The following is a 24,405-nucleotide window of genomic DNA, read 5'->3' as shown; positions in this document are numbered from 1 at the left end:
AAATAAATGCCTTTAATGTCCCATAAATAGTATCTTCCATTAAGCTATATTGCAGTGCTCTCATTGGCACTATTTCAAAGGAGGATTATTTATCTAGACAGTTTAACAGTGCTCTAAATTCAAATATATCTAGCATTGCTTTTACAAAACACAGGACTGATTTAGAGAAATACAGAGTACCTGCAAGAGTTTCTTGGGTGTCCTTATTTCCCCTCAGCCCTTCCATTTACGAGGTACAGAAAGTTTAAATGAATGGTGATTTAAACTCTGCTTACTAGTGAGTTGTGCCAAGCATCTTGATGGATGCTACTTAATTTTCTGGGCAAATTTTGTTTTTAAAGGCTGAGAAAAAAAATGCAGTTATATTGTAAGTATATCACTTCCCAAGTGGTTTTCCTGGAAAGTTTTAACAAAGGTCCAGGAAACAGAATACAGGTTATTTTTAAATATTTTTTTAATGCAGAAGCTATTACTAAATCATTCTCTTCTTAAACTGTTCAGAAGACTGTATGCTATAAAAGAAAAAAAAAAGAAAAGTAGTAAAGTATAAAGTCCTCTCGTGAATAAATTATTTGATACTTACAAGTAACGAATGTGTAAAACTAATAGTATAGGATTACTATTCTATTTAAAACCCCAGTATGGAAACTGAGGAGAACATGGTTCATGAAATGACCTTGAAATTACCAATACTGGGGCCTGGTTTTGAAACCAGATAGCTTTTATTGATAATTAGACTTCTGTAGGTCTTGTTTCCTAATATTATCCCTATTCACATTAGGGCTCCCCTTGTCCTTACCTATGTGAGCAAGATTAATTAGTGTACTTAGATGATACAAATGCAGCCTCCAGGATTTCATTTGTATTACAAACAAATAAATGTGCTGCAGGGATTCCACAGAGGGAAGTGAATTAAAAGAATTTGTGGTTTGTTTTTTTTCCCCCTTTTCAGACTTGGTTTACCTGATCTAGTGGAAGATGTCCCTATCCATTCCAGGGAGGTTGGAACTGGGTGATCTTTAAGGTCCCTTCCAACCCATACCACTCTATGTTTCTATGACAATGTTGTCCCTCTTTACCATGCCACAAACTGGCTTTAAAGAGGCAGACAAAGAATTTAGTGGAGAAGAGGGGCTACCCACACCTGATGCATCAGTGCCTTTTGGTTAAATGGCCATTTTATAGCTATTAATATAGTTCACAGGTTAACCTAATTGAAATACCCTGTGCAGTAGAGGAATATTTTAGGCTGCTGGATAAAGGGACTGCTGGACGTTTATCATTCTAGCTGGACCTTGACCATTCTAGCAGCTCATTCCTCTTTGAGAAATATGATCTCCTCTTATGTTAGTTGCGGGATTTTAAGCAAGACAAAGAGCCCATTTTGGCTTCCTATGAGTCCTCAAGTACCTTTTGATATTATTTTAAAACATACAGCACTAGTTCAACCTTTGTGGCTGCCAAGCTCTCAGGGTGAAATTCCAAGGAACTGAGATTTAATGTGTATTATCATATTCAGTGAGCAAATCAACATGCTTCTGAGTATTGCCCAGGAGAGTTCCTTCTGTTTCCTCTTTAGACTTTCTTTTTTCCTTTTAACTCAGTTTCTCTTAGTTCTGCTATACTGGTGACAGTGATTATCAGAAGCACTGATTACTACTTTTAAAGTATTAATTAAACATAAATAGTAAAGAAACAACAAAATGACTACCATTTTGCATCTGATATTAATGTCCTAATGTTCTGTAGTACACAAATTTAGAAGGGTCTTTTTTCTGAAGAGCATTTTTTGTCACATCTATGTGATGTTCAATCAGTTCAAATAGTGCTAAGCTCCAAGAATATCTCAAAAGCAAGCAATATCTTTAGAGAAAGCAGTATAATTTTTTATGTCTGTATATTTATAGAATAATAAAATGCAGGTAGTGTTGCAGGGTGAAATAACACAGGAGAAACTAAATTGTGTGACCCAAGCCTTTGGTGTTTGTAATAAGATGATTTATCTACTTTGGCAGCATGTTATATTATTATTAGCTTCACCCAGGTACTGTTTATTTGATTGTCCATATTATCTGGCTTATTTCTTATCCCAGATTCTTCTTGTCTTAAGCAAATGAATTGAAGGCAGAGTAATTGTTCATATGAGGACAGCGAGCTGGATTTGGCACTAAGATATGTAAAACAATCAGGGAATAAATAACATTTCTGTACCTCTTCATCAGTTTATGTGAGGGATAAAGTTATCAGAATCACCTGAGTGATTTAAATCTAATTTACATTCTCAAAATTCAATGGGATTTAGGCTTTACAGCCTTTACTTCAGCTCCATGAAAGTATAAAAGTCATTCTGTATTTTCTTTATCCATGAATGTTTTTATATCTCACTGTTCCTCCATCCAGTTCTTCCCTTCCATTTTTAAGTCAGTGTTTATGTAAAGTAATACCAAGACTTTTGTCTTGACAAAAGCAGGCCAAACTAAACGTTAATAGTGATCACTCGCCTCTTGTTTCTCCTTTTCAGTTACAAACATGTAGTAGAAAACCTTCCAATTTTCCCTTCCATGGAGATTTTAATCACAACAAGTAGTTATCTGCAGATGTGGTTCAGCCTCTCAGTCTATAAACTCTTGGCTTTTATTTTCCTAGGACTGAAGACCATTGTAGGGGCACTTATCCAGTCTGTTAAGAAACTTGCTGATGTGATGATCCTGACCGTTTTCTGCTTGAGTGTCTTTGCCCTCATAGGCCTCCAGCTCTTCATGGGCAACTTGCGAAACAAGTGTGTCAGGGACTACACCAAGTTTAACTCCACCAATGGTACAATTTACTTGGATGGTAGGATGTGGAACAACTCAGAAGAATTTATTAGTGATCCAGGTAAACTCTTCTTTACCCTGTTGCCTGTTTTTTGATTGTGTGGTGATTTTTTCTTTTTAATTACATCGACCAAAATCCATATATGAATCAGCAAATGCAGCATTATTCAACTACTTGCACTTCATGATGTTGATGTGGTTTCAAAAGATCTAGGTAGTATTTTGTGACCTCTGTTGTGCCTTCACAGCTCATCCTGAAAGTATTTCTAGTGCTTTTCTTTGATACAGACTAAGGTCCTTTTCTCGTCATCGATGATTTTCACATTTTGTAGGGAATCAGGCAATCATGTAAATTTTGCACACTGTTTCTTTGAGATAATTTGTAGCTCTTACATTTTCTAGGAAAATTTTTAAATTTGAATTAAGGGTCTTAAAAGATCAAGAAGCGAAGCAGAGCAATTCAGTATTAATCTGAAAAATCCCAAGAGCCTTTTTTTTTTAAGGAAATCTGATACTATTAGGGCTCTAACTCATTATCTGGGCTGGGCCATCCTGCAGTATCTGGTGCTCTGATGTTTATTATCAAAAGGCTTGTTTTCTAGGCCAAAGCCATTTTTAATACTCTGCAGTCTCATATACTTTGAATTATAATGAAATAGGTTCACTGAACTAATTTTTAACAGTTTTTTTTTTAAAAAAAGGAAGCATTTCATATAAATAAGCCTCAGAATGTAAACAAGTAGCCCAACTACTGCCATTCTAAACCCCTGTAAGTCTTAAGAGGACCCACAACGATCACAATGGACATGGGTCACATCTGAAACCGTTCAATGATGCTGTTGAGGGAAGGGAACATCCAGACTGATGTGTGTTGGTAGGAGCTTGTGACTAGTGAATTTTGGTATTGTATTTATTTTAAGGAGGACTGTGTAGTAAACTCATGAATTGGAAACTTGATTGATGCAGCGTGAAGGAAGGGCAGCTCATGAAGCTCTGGCTGAGTGCGGGCCGTTTTTGGGACTAACCCTAACAGGTTGTGTGCCCTTCAGTGTTGCCCTCTTGTCAGCTGAAAGGGGAAAGAGCTCTTTGTCAAGGCTAAAAAAACACAGCAGACCTGGCCTGTGACGAGCCTGCTGTTATGTTTTCCCACCCACGTTCTCTGTGCTTCCAGCTTGGAGATGAGTGCTTGTGGAACTGGTAAAGATATCTCTGCACCTGTGGTGGATTAAGGCACTTCAAGGCTCCTGCACAGATAAGTGGCAACTGTGTGAGGTGCTGCTCTCCCACTCGCATAGAGGCATTCAGAGATAAAATAGTAGTGGCTGCAAGTATAAAGCCCTGCAATAAAGGTGAAGGGATGAAATAGAGCTGTGAAGATAGTCTGGCTCTCTGGAAATGGAAGTAGGGTAAATGTACCACCAGATAGTCTCTCTAAAAAAAAAATGTTAATGTCAGGGCCAGCTGCAGCACTGCTTTAAATGGAAGGAATTGTACAGCTGCTCCAGCATGCCATAAGCAAGTTTATTTGTGTGGTCTTGATATGGGAAGGAGAGGAGACGTTCCCATAAATCCATTTAGTAAATCCAGCAGTGATTAATATGGTCTTGAAAAGATATTTGTTAGAGGAGATTTACCTTTTACAAAGATGATCAACTTGGTGAAATAATGGATTAGAGTGAGTTAAAGTTTGGCTATGTGATATTAATAGTAAGTAGTAATAATATCAATGAACACTTTCATGTTTTCATATTATCTGAAAATAAAGACAGGGCGCATTAGGGCAAAGAGATGTTAGTTATGAAGAATGGACAAAAAATTATTTTCATAGGTGGAGTGTTGAGTCAGTGCAGCAGACCACTGAAAAAGTAGAAGAAAAGCAGATTTATAGGAAAAATGTACTGACCTCTGAATAAGAATAATGAAGTGTTCTTCGAAATGCTGGAGAAGGTGGCTTAGCTATTAGGCTAGGGAGAACAATGTTAAGTAGGATTTTCATTTAATGTTGACTATTGCACTAAAGCAATTCAGGAATGGAAAGATTGGCTCATTTTGTAACTCGATGGGATGAGATTGCACAAGTATTATGGTGAAATGAAGTGACTGTTTAACAGGGTAGTACTGACCACAATTTAATAACAGTCCAAATTTCAAGTTCTGCAGGGAATTAAGTAATACATACAGTTAGATTAAAGTGTAGGCAGGCCAAATTAGTTAAAAAGAGGAATATATTAAGAAACAGAGTAGTGTGAGTGTTTATTTTGAAGAAGAACTAAAGAAGAAAATTGGCCAACGTGTTGAGATAGTAGAAATCATTTGAAGGGAACACAGACAATTACAAAAGCTCTTAAGAGACTTCAAAACCAATGCGGCTGTGTCCCAGACCTGGGAATCTGAAGTTGTAGATGCAGCAGTGCTCGTATATAAAAATGAAATACAGAAAAAATATAGAGAAAATAGTGATAGTTTACATACATAGCATTATAAAAATTAGGTGGTCAGTATATCAATATCAAAGATATTGAGCTGTCAGTTATTTTTAGGAGAGCTAATAGTTTAGAAATACTTGCTGATTGGAAAACTGCAAGCTTAATTCCAATACTTGTAAAGATTTCTAGGAAAGCCGCTGCAAATAGCGTGCTTGAAAGCCTGTCTTACTTCATGGTGTCTAAATTAAAGATGTATTTAATTAAGTGAAGCTTTATGAATGTGTGAGTCACAGTGGATTGAAAGGTATATGATGTCAGACATGTCACTGGCTTAGAGAGAGAAAAGACCTACCGATGGTCTGAGCGTAGTGGATTCGCACGGCTGATGGTTGTAGAATCTTTAATGTCATTTATGTATTCCATTACTAAGATGGATTATTGACTAGTCCATAAGTAGTAAGTAGAGTTTAAGTAGTGTGTTCTTTTGTAGAGCAGGGCTCAATATAAATGCTGAATGCATAAGAAAAAAAAACACTTAGGAAAAAAAATCCTTTAGAATACAATAGAATTATTATAAAATCACTTTTGAAATGATAGTCTCAAACCCCAGTATTTTCTTTTTCTTTAAAGAAAATACTCAAGACACTCTGAAAGGGTTTTGCTTTCGAAGTGTTCTATGTATGTTTTCTCTCAAAATCAGTATCTTGTAAGGTAAAATAGAACCCTATAATTTCTTTTAGATAATCATGTCCAGGATATCAAAATTAAAAAATGAAATAAATACTCTTTAAGCTTAATTAAACTTTTATTGGGAGGAATCAACTGCCATCTTTTTTAGTTTAAAAGAGGACTTCTCGGGGATATTATTTTTTTCTTCCAGACTAGTTTCTGGCATTGATTTAATGGCAGTGATTTTTCTCTTCTTCTGAAGTCAAACTGTGTGTTACCAAAGGTGGAGGGGAGGGGGAGGTGGAGCTTTAATTAAAAAGAAAAAATCCTGTCACTCCCAGTCAGACCTTGAAGTCTTATGCTTGCTCCAAGTTCTGTATTTAAAAAGATTAAAAATACATTATGTTTAGGTCTTTATTTTAGGTACCTTGTCTTTGCCGCTCCTAATTACATCCAACAAAGTGATAGGAGTGATTTGGAGAAGGAACTTTCTAAGGTGGCAAGGAGCCTGAGGAGTCTGCTTTATTTTGTGTTCCTCAGTCATACTAGGCAGCCTAGGGAGATGGACCAACCAAACCAGCCGTGTTAGAGCCCAAGGTTGAGGACCATGAGTGCTCTTCACAGACAACCTTTGGTTGCAGAGCAACTTGTTGAACACTGATGTGATACCCACCCAAATCATGGTCTTTGTGGTACTTGAGAAAGGATTGCAGACTTATGGGAAGCAGCTGGTCTTGCACATGTGTGAATAAAATCACTCAGAGCCAGTCTGACTGCATGGAGCTGATAAATCAGGAGAGGTTCCAGACCATTAACTAATATGAAATAATTCTAGGGTCTTTTCACATCCTCCTCTTTGATGTCTTAGGTGTAATGCACTGCTGAAATAAATGGACATAGATGCTGAGGCATGTGTCTGTGAATATATAGAAATATGAATATGTGTATATAGGGGGGGTGTGTACATATATATCTTCTCTAAGCTCTGTGCCTGATTGTTAGCTCTGCCTGATGAATTGCTTAATTTTTGCTTTGAGAACCACTGAAACGTAACAGATATTCTGAAACTGTGTAAGAACTGTGTAGAAGATAATGATGTCCAAGTCGAATAATAAATGTAACAAGTTTGGAGAGCTCTGATGTGTTTGAGGTGTTGTCTGAGGTGGTAATAGAAGACAGTGAGTGTTTGATGAGTAATTATGGAGGTGGGAGGAAAGAAGGAAGCAATAAATCAGGTTGCGACTGGAATAGGTGTTTTATTATGTATGATTGTATGTGAACCAATGATTAAGACAAAGAACCTCTCTGGGCTTTCAGACAGTGCTTGTTAGTGTGGAATCTATTCACGTTACTCCATCGTTAACTGTAAATATTGTGGCTTTGTTCAGGTGCTGTGGATCTTTTGATAAATAGCTTCATAAATGCTCAAACATTCATGCTTTGATGTGTTATTAACATGGGTATTGTACCTGTGCAGTTTAACGTTTTAAGCTAAATCAAAAAAAGAAAAACTCAGCAGAAGAAATGCAAGGATCAGAAAAACATAGGAATTAGTACTGTTTTATCCAGCACAGTCTCTACCTAACCATTCAACAGGAACTTCTTTTGACCTTGTGGTGAAAGAGTTATTTCTTATCTTGGAATAGTTTGTAAAAGAGGAGGATTTGTCCCCAGGGAACATTCTTTTTAAAATTCATCACTGTATTACTGCTCACAGAAAGGAGAGATCTACTAGAGGAAAGATGTGCCATGGAGGATTCAGACTGAATGTTTTCAGAGTTTTCCTGCACCTTCAAATTTTTCATAAACTACTGAACTAATGTACCACTTGACTTGTACAATGATTTACATTTGAAAAGACCTCATCTGTGTCCTTTGGAGCCTCTCCATGGACTTGTGCTTGCTCTGAGTTTGGCAATAACGTGCCTTGCAAAGGCAAGAGGTAGCTTCTGACTTTTAACCCTGAACAGTCAGCCCGGGTGCACTGTGAGCCCACTCGCAGAGAATGGCTTGCCTTGCTGCCTTCTCTTATTGTGCTGGTTTTAAGGAATAAGCAAATAAATATTTTCTCCTGATACTTTTCACCAATGCTGAATTCACCCCAGTGAAGTGGAGATAGAATATGTAAATTGCCAGGCTCAAGCAGGCTTTGGTATACCTACAGCAGCTTCTGTTGTTGGCACAAAGCTGCCTCATGTGTTCCTGAAGAAAATATATAGCCTGAGTTATAGATATTTTTCTAAAGTTTGATTAACATTAACTACTGTAACTCTGGGCACCCTTATCTACATAAGAAACAAATCTGTCTTTAAATGTTTTAGCCACAGGGGCAGCCTGTGGCAGCCACTTCGGCAGCTGAAATAGCAAATGTAGTGAAAAATATTTCCTTTATCTTCAGTTTTGAACACTTTTTTCATTTTTTGATGAAAAAAATCCATTTTATTAGGACAAAAAAAAGACATTGTTGTCATGTTCTGTGGCTGGGAGCACACGAAACTTCCTGTTCTCACTTTCCAGAATGCATACTATTTTTGACTATGATAATCACCTCTTTTCTAGTATAAAAGATCTCCATTTTTCCAATTGCTCTTCTTCTTAAACTTTTCCTAGTCATTCTCATTACCTACTTCTCAGTACCCTTCCAGTCCAGCAGTTATTCTATTGAAAGTAACGCTGTGGTCTGTCTTCTCTATGAGACAAGCCACTGGTTTATGTTATTTCCTGCATAGTACTCCACCCTGCACCTCAATACCACGCTCTTCTTTGATCACAGCTTCATATTACATAAAAGTGTTGCCTAAGATCCCTAAAAAAAAATCCATCTCTCCCACCTGAACGGATACAAGGAATTTAAAACTTGTTGACGTTATAGATGGGTGAGTTTCTCCTCTGCTTTACTTCATGTTTCAAGAACACAATATCTCACTTTGCATTTCTCTATTCTTTATTTTTTCAGCAGAATAGGCCTCTCCAGTTTCCTTATTCAGCCCTGGCCTTGGACTTGATTTACCTGGAAAATACTGTAGAGTAGATTTTGTTACCTCACTGCTCACCCTCTCTTTCCCTTGTATTAATAAATATAATAAAGTGGTGCGGATAGATCTCTCTGTTAACCTTCAGAAATACTGCACATTGACTTTGCATCTTAACCTTTGTCTTCTGTGTCTTAGTCAGTTTTTGATCCAATTAATTTGTTATCTTTATCACAGTAAAAGCGGGAGTGTTTTCTTCTATTTTCTGGCATCTGTCAGTAATCACAAATGCATTCAACCCTTGTGATTTTAATTCCTTTGTGTGAAGCATATAAAAAACTCCATCAAAACACAAAAACTACAAAACTTCCAGAGAGCACACGTCAGCATTTTGCTGTTCATTCATTCGAAGCATATGTCTAAACAAGTGGTACTAAACATGCTTTCAATTACGTGCTCTGCAGCCTACAGTCCCAAGAGTGCGGGTCTGCTTGACTGGTCAGCCAAAGAGACACAGAAGAAGGTTATATGAAGGTCTTTAAAAGCTAGCATGTATATTTATTGCTAGACGTTGTCTCCTGTCTCATCTTCCTTGGGATGCTCATGGACTTGGCATGGTCCCCAAGCCAATTTGACAGCATCTAAATTCTTCATTCCCCTCTGGTCTTCAGCTCCAAAAGGTCCTGATGTGACTTTTCCTTTGCTCAGACCATACAGACAGCCCAGTCCAAGTACTGTGGATCTTCGAGGCTTTCAAAGCCTGTTCCTAGTGCACGGGAGCCATCTAGCAGAGGACTTGATTGATATTTTTAGTGGCTTTTTCGCAAAGAGAGAGAAAACTGTGATATCAAACTTGGATGCGTTCTTTTCTGTGCTGTGGTGACTGCTGAGCCTTGGCTGGGAAAATGCTTGTTTGGCTGATGTTGAGCATGAGGGGAAGCACTGATACAAGACTCCCTGAGACACTCAAGCTTAAGGAGACCACTTGCCTCCAGCACCTTGATGCATGGTTTTCTATGCCATCTTCTCAGCCTTTTGATATCTCCTGCAGGGTAGCTGATGCCCAGAAAAGTCCCTAAATTCAGCGCTGTAGCTATCCTAAAGTCACATAAAAGCCAATGATGTATACTCAAAAAAAGTTGGCTGCTTGGACTCTGCCCCCTACCCGCCCAACCATCCTCACAATTAACTCCTTCTGTTCCTTTTGTATCTGAAATTTAGAAAATGTCCTCCCATATGGTTACAAGGTAAGGTGGCAGGAGAGAGCTGGGCAGAAACAAGTGCCCAGAAGAAGAGGGAGGGAAAGATGGGATGCAAGAAGGGATAGGAGAACAGCCAAGAGCCTGTGAAACCCAGTAGAAGGTCTGGCAGCAGCAAGTGCCAAGGGATAGCAGAGGACAGCCAGATTCACTTGTCATGGGGTGAACAACAGGAGAGTAACTGATTATTATAATTATTTGCAGTCCCTTTTAGCACGGAAGAACTAACTGGCAGTGACATTTATTCCCAAGCATTCTTCCCTAATAATACCCTTAATACAGCCTGTTCCATTGCTTTTGTGAGGCATGTTTTTCATCTTCAAACTCAATTTCATTTATTAGAGACTTCATCGTATGTGACACAGTGTACACACAGCAAGTGCAGCAAGGATTCGTTTTAATTATTATGTATTACCAGGAGGTACAGTGTGTTTGTACTGGTAGGCGAAAGGGCAAGGAGGGAGTGTTATCTATTTTGTTTTTGTGTCACGTATCACAACTCTAAGGCAATGGGGCTTTCTGAATTGCATTTTAAATTTGGAATCGGGACATTTGGTGGCTGTCACTGCTCTATGCCAGCCATAGCGCAGAGAGAAAGCCTCCAACCAGCGAGCACTCGTGTGGCTGCAATAAATAGTCTGAGATAACAGACACCTCTCTGAAGTTTTTGTTAGAAAGTCAGCCAGAGGACTCTTCTCTGGGCAGTGACTAATGATATTTGAATGCTGCTGTTTATGCAAGGGTGATAATATATAGGTTTTTTTTTCAAATTGGAATGAATTTCTTGTAAAAGAGCTGGGTCTTTGAAGGAAGAACAGAAGCTGGACTCAGAGACTGTGATTTCTAAGCTGACTCTAATCTTTTCCATTTCTCTGAGTTGGAAACTTTTCCTTTCCTTTGCATAGAAATGAGGACTTCTATCCTGCAGTTCCACGTACCCCACTGACTTTATGCTCAGTAATGTGATAATTTGTGTGTAAAATATAAGCTGGAGCATAATTTTAATTAGAATAAATTATTTTTTAAAGAAGTCCCCCCCCCTTTTTTTTGACTTGACATTGCAAGCCATTGCGAATGTTTGCTCTGTTATTATTGCCCAGTATATAAGGGAGCAATGCAGAAACTTGAAAGATATTGATAAATTGGAAAAACTGTAAAATAAATCAGCAGAAATGATGAGAAGCTTGAGGAATTGATTTATGAAGGAAGACATTGCTAGTCTGGAGGATTTTGTGTATTACCTCACTACTTGCATACGACTACTTCAAAACTGGGTCAATACTGCATGCTTTGACCAGTGTAGGAAGCAGAGCATGGGCTTGGAGGGTCCATCATGGTGTTATAGGAGGAAAAAATGGGGTGATATATTTTCATCTTTGTAATGCTGTTGGAAACTTAAGTTTTAAGAGACCACTGATGGTTAGGGCTGCTACTGAGCTTCTTGGTGCCCCTGGAAAGCCAGGAGCTCTGAGGATGCTGGAAAGATTAAATTGCTGTAAATATGAACAAGAGCTGGATTATGGATGTCTGTGTTTAGCTTAAGGTCCCTTTGCTGGTGGTGGGGAAGAGCAGATACTACTCCACTCTACAGTCATGGAATGTTACTGTCTGGGCTCCGCGTCACATCTAAAGACAACCATAAGTAGTCTGTACCAAATAATAATGTGACATATAATAGCTCTGTAATATTTGTTAATATTTGTTAATATTTGAGTAATATTTGTTAGTAAGTCTTTCCTCAAAACATTTAAGGGAATTAATTAAAGGCGTGTTGACTCTCTGATGCTACAAGTGTGTTAGTGTCAATGCCAAGGAAGATGTGATCCATAGTTGATGGAGGTAAAGCTCTGTTATTTTCCAACTAAGTTGCACAAGCACTATTTGCAGTGAGGTTATGGTAGTGTGAACTTTGTCATACTTTGTACACAGCAACAAGTGTGGATTTGGGACAAATCTTTACTGTTACTGGGTTTTGAGCCACTTTGACTGAAGTAGTTGCTATCATCTCACTGTCCTCTGCAGATAGACAAAACTCTGTAAGAAGGCAACAAGCTGCTGATGAACACCCACTTTACAGGATTATTTTACTGCACTTGTCACTTCTAAAACACAAGTCCTGGGGAAACAGCACTAACATAATAGATTCATCATACATCTGTTTAGTGGCAACAGAATCAACCTAACACATGTAATATTAAGTTAGAAGCAGTGGAGATACAAGGTCTTAATGTGCATTTTTAAGGCTTGGGCACAAATGTGCATATGGTTTGGAGAAGATAGCGTCTTGTTATTAGAAATCATATTTCTGTTGAATTTTTGACTGCTGGGTACTGACAAGAAGTGTTCTGTATTAAGAAAAATAGATAAGTTTATTTGGCAACAGTGGAGTAGATAATGTGTGACTGACAAGAAACTGATATGAAGCCGGTGTTGTCCTGGTAATTTTTTTTTAAATTCTGTTAATATGATCAAGTTAATTTAATTCTTTCAATATGAACTTACTCTGGAAATTCCTGCAGAGAAGTTCCTAGAAGGCATTTTATACACGATAACTGTGGCATCGACATTTTAGTAAAGCTGGTAGAAAGAAAAGTTAGTATTTCCTTTGGAAAGAATGCCATCTTGGATAAAGATTATGTACACAAATGCATGCATAGAAACGTTGTTTTGGCTTGATTTTATTGTAAAAATGGATAACAAATCTAGTATGGAGGTTATCAGGTTTTTTTTCCACTTTCATTTTCTTATTTTGTTTCCCACTGACACGGAGAAGTTTTTCAGTGAAAGAGCAAACAAAGCAATACAAAAACTAAATGGAATCTTCCAAAACAATTTAATAGTCATTGTGTTTTCAAATGTTGTTGATTACTTTGGGCAGTCTCTGTTTCAGAGAGAAAATCCTACTGTAAATGAAAAAGGATTTTTATGTTTTTTGTCCCTGTTAGAGTTAACTGATGGGAAGCTGAGGCTGTGGGTTAATAGAGTACCAAGGTGGTTTGTTCTTAAAAGCAAGAATGATGACTGTTTGCTTCTTAAAGAACAATGATTGCTTGCCATGATTGATCAAAATCCAAACCAACTTGCTTTGAATGACAAATATTGTGTGTGCATATTTGATAATACAGCGATTTGCCTCCGTATGTATAGTGCTCTAATCCGCCCTTCATTTATCAGAAGAGAATCAGCAATTCAGCTCTTCCACAGGCTGAAATTTGGCATGGTTGCTGTGACACTCTTGTTACACAGTTGCAGACTCTGTGATGAAGATAACCCCTCCTAGCACATCAATGCACTGTGTCATAGAATAGAATCATAGTATAGTTTGGGTTGGAAAGGACCTTAAAGATTATCCAGTTCCAACCCCCCTGCCATGGGCAGTGACACCTCCCACTAGGTCACGCTGCCCAAGTCTCCGTCCAACCTGGTCTTGAACACCTCCAGGGATGGGGCATCCACAACTTCCCTGAGCAACCTGTTCCAGTGCCTCACCACTCTCATAGTGAAGAAATTCCTCCTTATATCTAAAATCTGCCCCTCTCCAGGTTATAGCCATTGCACCTCATCCTATCACTATAAGCCTTTGTGAACAGTCCCTCCCCAGCTTTCTTGTAGGCCCCGTTCAGGTACTGGAAGGTCTCTGAGGTTCCTCAGGATGCATTTTATAGCACTCTTATATACCTACTCTATTGCTTGTTTTAGAAAAGTGCATGTTTAAGTCAACAACAGCCATCAGAATTTTGTCTGTTCTTGAGATTTTAGATTTCTTATTTGCACACAGTCTCCTTTTCCTCCTTACTTCTGTGCTCTGACTCTGTATGGTTGGACTTGATGATCCGGTGGCTCCTTTCCAACCTAGTAATTCTATGAGTCTATGATTCTGATTTGGTTGACCATCCGGTGTTGGTTTGGTCTCCAGCCAGCACTGTGCTCCAGAGCTTCGGTCATCCCTAAAAGAAAGCGGTCAACATACAATGACAGATCTGTGGTCCTCCTGGTCTTAGCATTTGCAGTATGAAAAGCTGCAATTCCCAGTGAGAAGTGCATGCTTGTTGATTTCAGGGTACCCCAAGTGGTGGCCATTTCATGACAAGTTGCAGAGCCTCTGCAGTTGTCTTTTGTCTCGTGGTTGTGCCATATTTCCTCCATACCCCAGAATCTGATGAATTTGTATCACTATATATCCCAAATAAGATACCATCTGTGCTGAGTAAAGTCTTTCACCAGGAGAAGTGGAGAGTGAAAAGAGATGGAAGAGACTGCACCCTTCCTCTGTTTGTTGTGACTGATCACAGATGGTTAAACATATCGAACAACTTGGTGTTGCTCTCAGATAAGATGTTTCCATAGAAAGCCCACACGTAAACATAGTGGAAAAGCATACAGCATGAGCTGGATAGATGCTCTGATAACTTGTGAACACCATCATGTGCCCTCGTAACCACAAGCTCATGGACAGTAATTCCCTCTTGGCGTGCAGCAGGGCAGGGCTTTTCCACTGCTCACAGCTTACTGAGAAAGCCACAGCACATCTGTTCAGTGGCTTGAGCCATTGAGCATTCTTTGCATAGCCTGCCTAGATAAGCTGTCGCTCTTGATTTTTAAAACATTTCACAACAGAGAGTTAGTCTAGAATGGAGAACCTCTTCTACGCATCGTCTGCAGAGGCCACTCCGCTTACAAACACACACTGTGCAGGGCTGCCACCATCATGTCCTATGGCAACAGGGAATCATATCCTCTCTACTGCAGCAAAGCACACTGGTGTACTTTCCATCAGTCACCTACCATCCTGTCTTGCATTTATTGTGTTTCTAGATCAATGCTTTTATCCATTCTCCCATTCAGGTTTTAGAAATGCTCCTTAGAACATCTTTCTTCAGACTGTTTCTGGAAAACTGATTTTACTTATCCTTTTGAGGAAATGTTGGCCTCTTCTATTTCTCTGAATGTTAGATTTTGTTGGCTGAGAATTGAAGAACAAGTATGTACACAAAGGCTCTCATTAGCCTGGGGATGCTAATTTCCTTAAGCCTCATTGATAGTCAACCAGGGAATGATCCAGAGCACTTAAATTTAGCTTGCTCCTCTGAGTCTCCCTCGAGAAGCATCTGCCTCTCTCCATTGCTATTACAGATGACTGTGTTGATAAATATTTGTGTTTATGAATACTTCCTTGTTTGTTTGATCATTAATAGGGTGCATTTTTCTGTTTCTTTTGCTTTATACTGTGTTTTTTCTAGCCTCAATGGAACTCACCAGATTGGAGGAATGTTCTTCTTTGTTAGTATTATTACATTTTGATTATAGCTTGTTGCACTTTTAACCTCCGAGTCGGGAATTCCTATCACAAGCTTCAATTAATATGTATCTCATCAGTGCAGAGTCTAAATGGCATGGACATGCTTACGATTAGGTTTCACTACATAGTGCTGTACTGAATTCAGAAACAATATTCTTGGTTAGAACAGCCAGGACATGGCTAGATGATGTTTTCTACAAACATTGCCCACAGTCCTCCTGCCACCTTATTAAGTTACTCAAATTTAGATTACAAACAGCACGTGCTTAAAGAGCTTTGAAAAATTTATTTGTATTTTGCAATTTATAGAAGTTAGAATTAACAAAACAAATCAAAAGCATGCCATTCATCTCTCAATTGCTGTACAAATTGAATATACTGGTCGGTGGATGATATTTGTGAATGTTCTCTTTCCCAGAATGTACCTGTTAGAAAGCCATTTCTCTATTTCTATTGCAGTGAACTATTTCATAAAAAATGGTACAGAAGATGTGTTACTGTGCGGCAATAGCAGTGATGCTGGGTAAGTGCTTTAAAAATATCTTCACTTCTGGCTTGGTTTTATTGTGTGGTTGGGGTTTTTTTGCTATGTTTTCCTTCAGTTCTGTCCATTTCTCACCAGCATGAAGCAGATATTTAAACTTCCTTATGTCAGTTGTAATAGGAGAGAGGATAATGACAATATTGTGCATAGTAATACAATTTCCTGAACTGCAGTTTGTGCACGTCACTTATTCAGGTCTAAAATCTTTACGGGCCTTATTACAGTTCTTTTTTAATACATTTAAATTTCTCAGTATAAAAAAAAATTAAAAACTAGGTAACACTTTGACTGAGTGGAGAGTATTTTAGAGGAAATGAGAGAAGAATAGAAACAGAAAAGCTGAAGGGATTTAGACTGATGATGAATTCCTGGCTTTTGGCAAAGGAAGATAAACAAATCAACAAATGCTGGTCCCCAAAATAACATGCTTTGGAGATGGGAAGGTACTTTGTTTTGAGTTGTGATCTACATTTGTATGTATGTTTATAGACTACGTGTGTTTCATTTTCTTACAGCATAGACAGTGTAGAGATGCAGAATAATTCCTGTGATATACTCACTTGCTCTGCATAAAGGACTTTATTCATATCCCTGCCATCTGTAGACACTGATGGTTTCTCCTGCCTTCAGTCCTCGGGGTCTGATTGCATTGTCTGAGTGTGTGATTTCATTTGACAGGTTCTCGTAACGTCGATGGAAACGGAGGAGTTCAGAGGAGATGGATAGAGATAGGATCTTGTGTGGGTAGAGGAGACTCTAAGCTGTGCAAAGATTGTAGGCTCTTGGGATTTGTAGGAAAAGGAAGAAAAGGTCTTAGGGGTGGGATGCATGAGTTTTTGATCTAAATATGCAAGAATGTTTGAACCAGGGAAGTGAATGACCTAGGTGAAGAGAGGAGGTGATATGATCTGCTTTTGGAGGGAGATGTTTTGAGTTGGTAGAACTAAATGTGGAGACTGAAAAAATTAGAATTTAAATTAGGAAGAATTCAAAGGCATTTATGCACAGGGAGGCAGCAGGAAGAAAGAAAGAAAAAGTCTGTGGACAGGAGAGGAGAAAAGCCATAGGGTCCTGGGGAGAGAGCCTTTATGCTGCCACTGTCTGTGTGTGTATTTACATAAAACAAAGAGAAAGCTGAAGTGTCAGCTTTCCCTCTGCATGACTTGTGTGTCTCCTCTGTATTGCCAGTCTAATTTAGACTGTAAGCTCCTTGGGCAGAGGGCCATGCTTTCCTCTTTGTTTGTTCCAAGGAAGGTGGAATGTCAGCATTCATTAATTAAGTGCTTTGTTGATTGTAATACATTGCATTATCCAGGCTCAGGCTGGACTCCAGGACTACTGGGATGTTTCCTGGGGATCCCAGGCTTTCGCAATCTACCTATGCTGGTGGACTTCAGCCTTTCATAGTCAATAGGCAATAATATCGAGGAAGAAAGGTTTTGCACAGCAACAATATTTTGCACACCAGGAAATATTATACATGATTCTCCCTGATGACCTGAACTGTGGTGGTGGCTGGCTGCTTAAGGTCATAAGCAGTGTCAAAAGGGTAGTTTAGATTATAGACAGTTTATGAGGCATAATTTAGGGAATACCGCTTTGGAATTGCCCAAATGGTGAAAAGTTAAATACCAATCCAATATTCATGGAGTATCTATGTATTAGTAGCTTGTATGGACATAAAGGTTGAGTTCTAGCAAGGCATATTAGCAAAACTACTCTTATTTCCTCCCTAGAAAGTCAATACATTGCAATGTGTCAGCAAAAAAGCCATGACTGTAGGAAGCCTCCAGTGGAGGCACTATGCCCATAAGAGTCACAACCGGAAACATCCAGGGGAAAACTTCCAGCTCTTGCGTATAAAAGGAGGAAAATGACACCCCTGTGTTTAGTTTCCTAATTCTTCTGTTGGTAAATACATAAAAACTATCAATGTTTGTGCCATTAACAGAAATCCACTTTCCCTTTGTGGAGTGGTTCTTTCTTCCTCAGCCTCTTTCTGTTTTACTTAAGTATTTAATACCACTGGGTAAGGTTTGGTTTAAAATGCCTAAAAAATGAGGAATAAATATTCCTACTTACACTGGTTTTTAGTTCAGCACTAGCAAGTGTTGTCTCATCTGCTATACTTTGCACAGAGTTCCTGCTGGTCATCCTGTTTTTTAAAGACATAAAGATAATAAGAAGATGATCTTACAGCCTGCAAAGTCATGTATTCCCACCTGTTAGGATGGAGAGACCATCATTAACAGGCGCTGTATCTAACAGAGTGGGATTTGTTTTCTCTTATCCTTCAGTGGTCAAAGCCAAGAGCAGGTGTATTCAATAGTAAAACACAAAATCTGAGTATGTGGGAACTTTTGGGACAGGTTGCACCAGAGGATCAGGGGAGGGGAGTTAAGAGTGAGTGAATGCATCAGATTGTGGTTCACCCATCTACTAGTAATGACATTAATGACAAGTGAGAATGCTTAACTTAGGAACCCATCAAGGCATCTGTAAAGAGGATTAGGAAAGACAGCTGGCAAGGCTGTGTCTGAGTGTTCATAGCATTTTTTGGACAGTACTTCTCCTCCCAGTTTGAAGCTTGAATTTATCAGCCTCTGTGGTACATATAGGACCCAAAAGAAATTTGGGGAAGGGTTATGTCGTGTGTGTACTTCTGGAGGGATTTATTAGAGTGAGGGATATCTGTGTTGTGGCTGGGATATTAAATCTTGAGGCAACTGACAAAGCCATTTTAGTGCATTTTAAAAGGATGTTAATGACATTCTGAGGTTTGGTTCTTTGCTGTTATTATAGAAGGGTAAAAAAAATCCAGATAAATCTACTGCGGCAATTACTAGGTGATGAGACTCAGATGGTCTGATGTAAGAACGTGTAGTGATGGAGATTGCAACCTGAGCTGAAGCAGCAGGCCAAAATCAGCAGGGAAATGATCATCAGTGGATGTTATATCACAGACAACCTAATTATCTCCAGGGTGGGGGCTTTATTACATTACTAGGAGGCACTGCTTTCTGAACAAGCACCCATACTGCCAATAAAGCAGGAGGTAATGGATCTAGCTAATATTGATTCTAATTCAGAAGGGATTTGAGTAGTATGTCACTCAGCAGCAGCAAACATGTCTCTAGTACTTTAACTGGCAGCTGGAAGAAAAAAAAATCTATATACGTTTTTAAATATGCTCAAGCAACCTCAAGGAGCTACTTTAAACATCATGTTGAAGAAATGTGAGAGGAATACTAGGGAGATGATAGAATATTTCTTTTTTTGAACAAGGACTAACCTGTCTGTGGAGTTTGCCCTGTGATGCCTCAGAAACATTCTTCACAATGCCTGAAATTTTATTATTCTTCATTTAATCACATAGAACTTTTCTGTTGTTTTTCATTTTATTTATACAAGTGCATTTTTCCCCTTGATGCACTGCAAGAATTTGCTTTGTATTTACCAGAAACAGAGAGTCCAATGGAAACAAGAGATAATGTTTGGAGTAGAAGGAAAATCAATTGATTGTGATCAAAGATGTTCTTTGGCTCAAAGTGAATGCTAGTCACGCGTGCTCAGTGTTTCACAACAGGCACAATCAGAGCACTGCATTAATGGAAACATCTTCTACTCTGAGATGTGCGGCACAGATTGGTCAGACAATTGAAGCAGTAATAACAGCAAGGCTCTTTTAACTAAAAAAGTGTAATTTCAGAATTATTCCCACTTCTAGATGTGTTTGGGGGTTAGATTTGGTTGTTCTTTTGGATGTCACCGCAGTGGGATTTGTCCAAGTTCATTCTCTTTGCAATATCAGCTTCTTGTGTATGATTTAGTTAAAATAAATGGAGAAAGCTTAGATAGTCTGATTTTCAAAGGGAATACAAATACTATAAATTTATTCTTCCTAGTGTAGTGGTTTATCCAGTTCTGAAGACTTTGTTTTAGCTCTGAGGAAGGTCCAGTAGAGATACAGTACAATGATCAAATTCTACTGGGTCTTGGCTAGAAGCAGAAGGTGAAAGCTGCTCTAGCCTGCTTGAAGTCCAGTCTTAGCATCAAGGGAACTATGTTTTGCAAGGGCTGCAGAAGAGCAGGTGACAGCAAACAGCACCATACACTGCCTATAATCAGGCATCGTGGGCCTTTTGAAGGTGTCTATGCTGCTGTGTGGGAGCGATCCATAAAAGCAAAACTACCACATACCCACAGACAAGTATTTATGGTGACAGTGCCTAAGGGAAGGCCTGTAGCTGGACAAAATGCTTTAGTGTGTGCTCTGGGACGCAGAGCAAGGAGAAAAGCAGGAGGCAAGAGAGCCTCCAAGGGCACTGCTGACAGGAGGAGATGCAGTCCTGATCCCACCTTCGTATACAATGCAGCGTCACACTGAAGCACAACAGCAGTGTCTCTACGAGGCATCACCCTGCTGCAATCATGAGACCACATCTCCCAGCAACTGGGCTGTGGGAACCGTTTCACATCAGGCTGTACCAGCCTGCTTCGTGCCACACCAACCTGCTTCATGCCACCCGTGTAATTACAGCTTTCTCCTTCTCCGTGACTATTAGCTGATCATTTTGGTGAGATGACCAATACTGCTGAGTCCTATGCTTCCCCACAGAGGAAAGACTTATAGGGGCTGCAGCAGTGTGGAATTATCTGTCCATGAAAAAGGAAGACACATTTCAAGTCTAAATAATTTCCACTTTTATACAGTTGTAATTTCATAGGAATGTTCTTTCACTGTGCCTAGACTGCTGTTTTTTCTTCCCCTTCTGCCTGAAAGTTTGGAAGAGCAATAGAAACAGCAAGGAAATTTGTCCATTAGGAGAAAGAGAAATAGACAAGATGCTATCAACTTACAAAGTAAACAAGTAGAAAATAAAGAGAAACTTATCTCTGATCATTTCACTTTTTCACTTGCAACTACACCAGGGAGCTGGCTTTTCAGAAAAGTGTGCATGTTTTAAGTCAATTGTGTCCCCTCAGAACTCAAGGTCAGACTGCTTAATTTTTTCTTTTTTTTTTTTTCCCTTTCACATGATATGTCCTGTATATTCAGCTTGTGGGCAGGAATAGTCTACAAGACGATACTGACAATGAAAGCACATTTGCATTGTGTCTGTACTAATATAGCCAAAAAGACTAGTGAACAGGAAGGAAAAGCAGCCAGTAAAGCTACTTTAGGATGCAACAAGAAAACACCTTTGGCAACTGCATCCTGGTAACTGTTGCTATAGAAACTTTAGCTACCTTTATCTTCACTATGACCTTGATTTTTCTTAACAGGGTACATTAAAATAATGTACAGCATGGGGCAAGATTCTATATGGTTTGGTAAATTCTGCTGTCACTCAGCTTATTGCATATAAGGGAAGGAAGGACCACATGATGTTAACACTCCTCAAAGTTTTGGAGTGAGTCCTAACTCCTTCTAAAGTATTGACTGAAAAAAATGCTGTTTCCTTTTGTGTTGTGGCATTTTACTAATGTAATTAATGCCAACTCATAAAATTATGTCAGATGCCTGTTTTAGTAGTCATCATGTGTACCGAAAGCAACATTTATATGGTAGGTAATCCGTGCCACTATACTGTCAGCATACTCATTGTGACATGTACGGCGATACAGTACTTTGATCTCTCTGAGCTGTAATAACATTCCTTTCCCTTTATGCATCCTCCATGCAGTGATTTAAAGCCCCTTGCAAAAGCTTATCACATCCCTGAAAGGCAGAGAAGAAGCATGCACTGTACTGAGGAGCAGCACTGCTATTAGATGCTTCCACTAACAGTACTTTGCACAGCCCAGCACTGCAGCTCTCACCCAGAGAGCCTGAAACTGTGCATATCTCAACCAGATGAACATGTGGCACAGCGTACTCTTCCACAGCACTTAGTTCCCTGACTACAAGTAAGAGTGCCCAGTAACACAACCCTAGCTGCACTGGAAATTGGGGAACTGCAGCAGAGAATAAAGCATCCAGTGGGTTCTTTTGTTCTGCTGCTGGCAATTAGGACCACGTCAGCTCTAAGTTGCCTGAACTTATATCTGTTCTATGATAATGATGATTATTGTTATTATTCTTTGTTGTCTTAATATTACAAGTCCCCAGATTCAGGCCATATTGTGTTGGACACTGAACAAGTAAGGTGAGAGGAGCTCCCTTGGCTTGGATTGTTTGCATTTAGAGGTGCAGTCCAGGGATGGGTGAAGATGGTGCTCAGGTGTCTTAGTTGCACATGTATACTCCTCTGGAGTGTCAGGAATGGGGAAGGTCAAGGGAAACAACCAGCTGCAGGCAATCCCTGGACTAGCCAACTTCGTCAGGCAGGTCATGGTTTTGTAGCATGTCTTTAAGTTGCTGCACGAGTGGGTCCACCACAGGGAATGGGCTCCTGCGTAGTTTTGCATGTGCTCAGTGGGACTGCTGTGTGCATGACACTCAACAAGTTCAGTTTGACAGGATATGGCTGGCTGATGGGTGGGAAAGCCTGGAAAGGCTGATGGAATGAGGAAGGGAATATGGTTCCCAAATTTGGCTTCTTGAAATGTCACTAAAGTGAGGATATTTTTGAAAGAATTAACTGTGTTGTTTAAACTATGAGAGCTAATAACCTAATTATACCGTAGATTAGTAAGCAATATTAAGGAACTTATTACCAGCCTTCAGACTGTACAGCATACCTTAAATTAATTTAACTATATTGTGATGTAAATCACATAAAGTTTTATACCTATTCTGTGTCGGTTACAGTGAAATGAGACCAAAGATGGTTTGCTCGTGATGAGAAAGCCTATCAGTTGAATATGAGAAAAAGCACAAAGCAAGTAGATCACCTGAAAGATGGTACAAGGGCCATAGGTATAACTTAGTGTATTATACGGGCTTAGGGGCAACAACACCAGCTCCTACTCCTAGGGATCAGTTGAGTATTTGGAAGATCATGTCTCTGGTTAAACAGCAATTGTAGGGATTAAATCCAAATCCACTCAGTTCTTAAGGATGGATGGTAATACTACCTCTTAGCCAAAGCTGTAATAAGCTCATCAGACACATGAGAGAAGCAGACTGACTATGGACTACAGTCTCAATTAAGCAGTAAACTATCATTATGTTTATGGTGATAAATTATTGACCTACATTTTGTTTGATGGGTTAGACAGAAAATACGGTGTTTGCCTATTGGATTGAGTGAGAAGAAATGGGAGTTTGCTTACCTTGCTGCAGCATGAAGTCTGAAACAGCCACTTTGCATCACAGGGAGTTAAGCAATCGAGGGTTATAGGTAGTGTTCTCCTGTATCCTTCCAGTTGCAGGGAATGATGAGGGAAGAAACAGGAAGAGCCAGCAGATCAATACCTTGCTCTGAGCCAGCAGAATTTTGGCGTTTTTGATTATGAATCAGTTTAAATGACACACCTGGCTTGCTGGCAATGGATGGGTCCTGCACTTGGATGACAACACCACCATATAATGTTACAGGCCTGGGAAAGGGAAAGCTGCCTGATGGAAAACACCTGGGCTTATTTGCTACTAGCTGCCTAAATATGAGCCAGCAATGTGCCCAGGTGGCCAAGAAGGCCAATATCATCCTGATTTGTATCAGAAAAAGCATGGACAGCAGGACCAGGGAAGTGATTGCTCCCCTGCACTCAGCACTGGTGAGGCTGCACCTTGAACAGTGTGTTCAGTTTTGGGTCCCTTGCTACAAGAAGGTCATTGAGGTGCTGGAGCATGTCCAGAGAAGGGCATCGAAGCTGATGAAGGGTCTGGGGCACAAGACTTATGAGGTGTAGTTGAGGGAACTGAGGCTGTTCAGTCTGGAGAAAAGGAGGCTAAGGAGATACCTTATTGCTCTCTACAACTACCTGAAAGGAGGTTGTAATGGGGTGGGTGTTGGTTTCTTCTCCCAAGTAGCAAGTGATAGGATGAGAAGAAGTGGCCTCAAGTTGCACCAGGGGAAGATTAGATTGGATATTAGGAAAGATTTCTTCACTAAAAGAGTTGTCAAACATTGGATCAGGTTGCCTAGGGAAGTCAACATCTCTGGAGGCATTTAAGGGACGTGTAGATGTGGTGCTTAGTGACTCAGCTTAGTGGTGGACTCGGCAGTGCTAAGTTAAGGGTTGGACCTGATGATCTTAAAGGTCTTTTCCAACCTAAACAATTCTGTGATTCCTTTCTATGATTCTTGGTGTTTGGATGCATGCATGAAGGGGTCTGATGTCTGACACTGAAACCAGTGGTTTTCCAGCTGCCTGAACAAGTAGCCAGTGGGGGAGTCTGAAATTTTTTGTGGATGCAAGTCAGTAGCATGCACAGGTCAATGGGTGCTCTGAGCCTGTGAGCAAGCTTGCTCATGAGCATCTCCTTCTCTGTACTCCTCCAGATTTAGCTCCTTGTTGATGTCGCTCTTTAT

General features: G+C 39.5%; 1 protein-coding gene across 5 annotated transcripts in view; it reads left to right on the top strand.

Moving 5' to 3' along the window:
• Positions 1–24,405, top strand: part of SCN5A (sodium voltage-gated channel alpha subunit 5) — a 221,594-nt gene that overhangs the window by 62,785 nt on the left and 134,404 nt on the right. For all 5 annotated transcript variants that reach the window (XM_054058158.1, XM_054058156.1, XM_054058157.1 and 2 more), the window contains 2 exons: positions 2,647–2,877; positions 15,901–15,964. In XM_054058158.1, coding sequence (XP_053914133.1) covers positions 2,647–2,877; positions 15,901–15,964 — 295 coding nt within the window. The remainder of the gene's footprint in view (positions 1–2,646; positions 2,878–15,900; positions 15,965–24,405) is intronic.

Source organism: Cuculus canorus, chromosome 2, assembly GCF_017976375.1.
Source record: "Cuculus canorus isolate bCucCan1 chromosome 2, bCucCan1.pri, whole genome shotgun sequence".
In the NCBI taxonomy this organism is placed as follows: Eukaryota; Metazoa; Chordata; class Aves; order Cuculiformes; family Cuculidae; genus Cuculus; species Cuculus canorus.
This window is presented reverse-complemented; position numbering and strand designations above follow the sequence as displayed.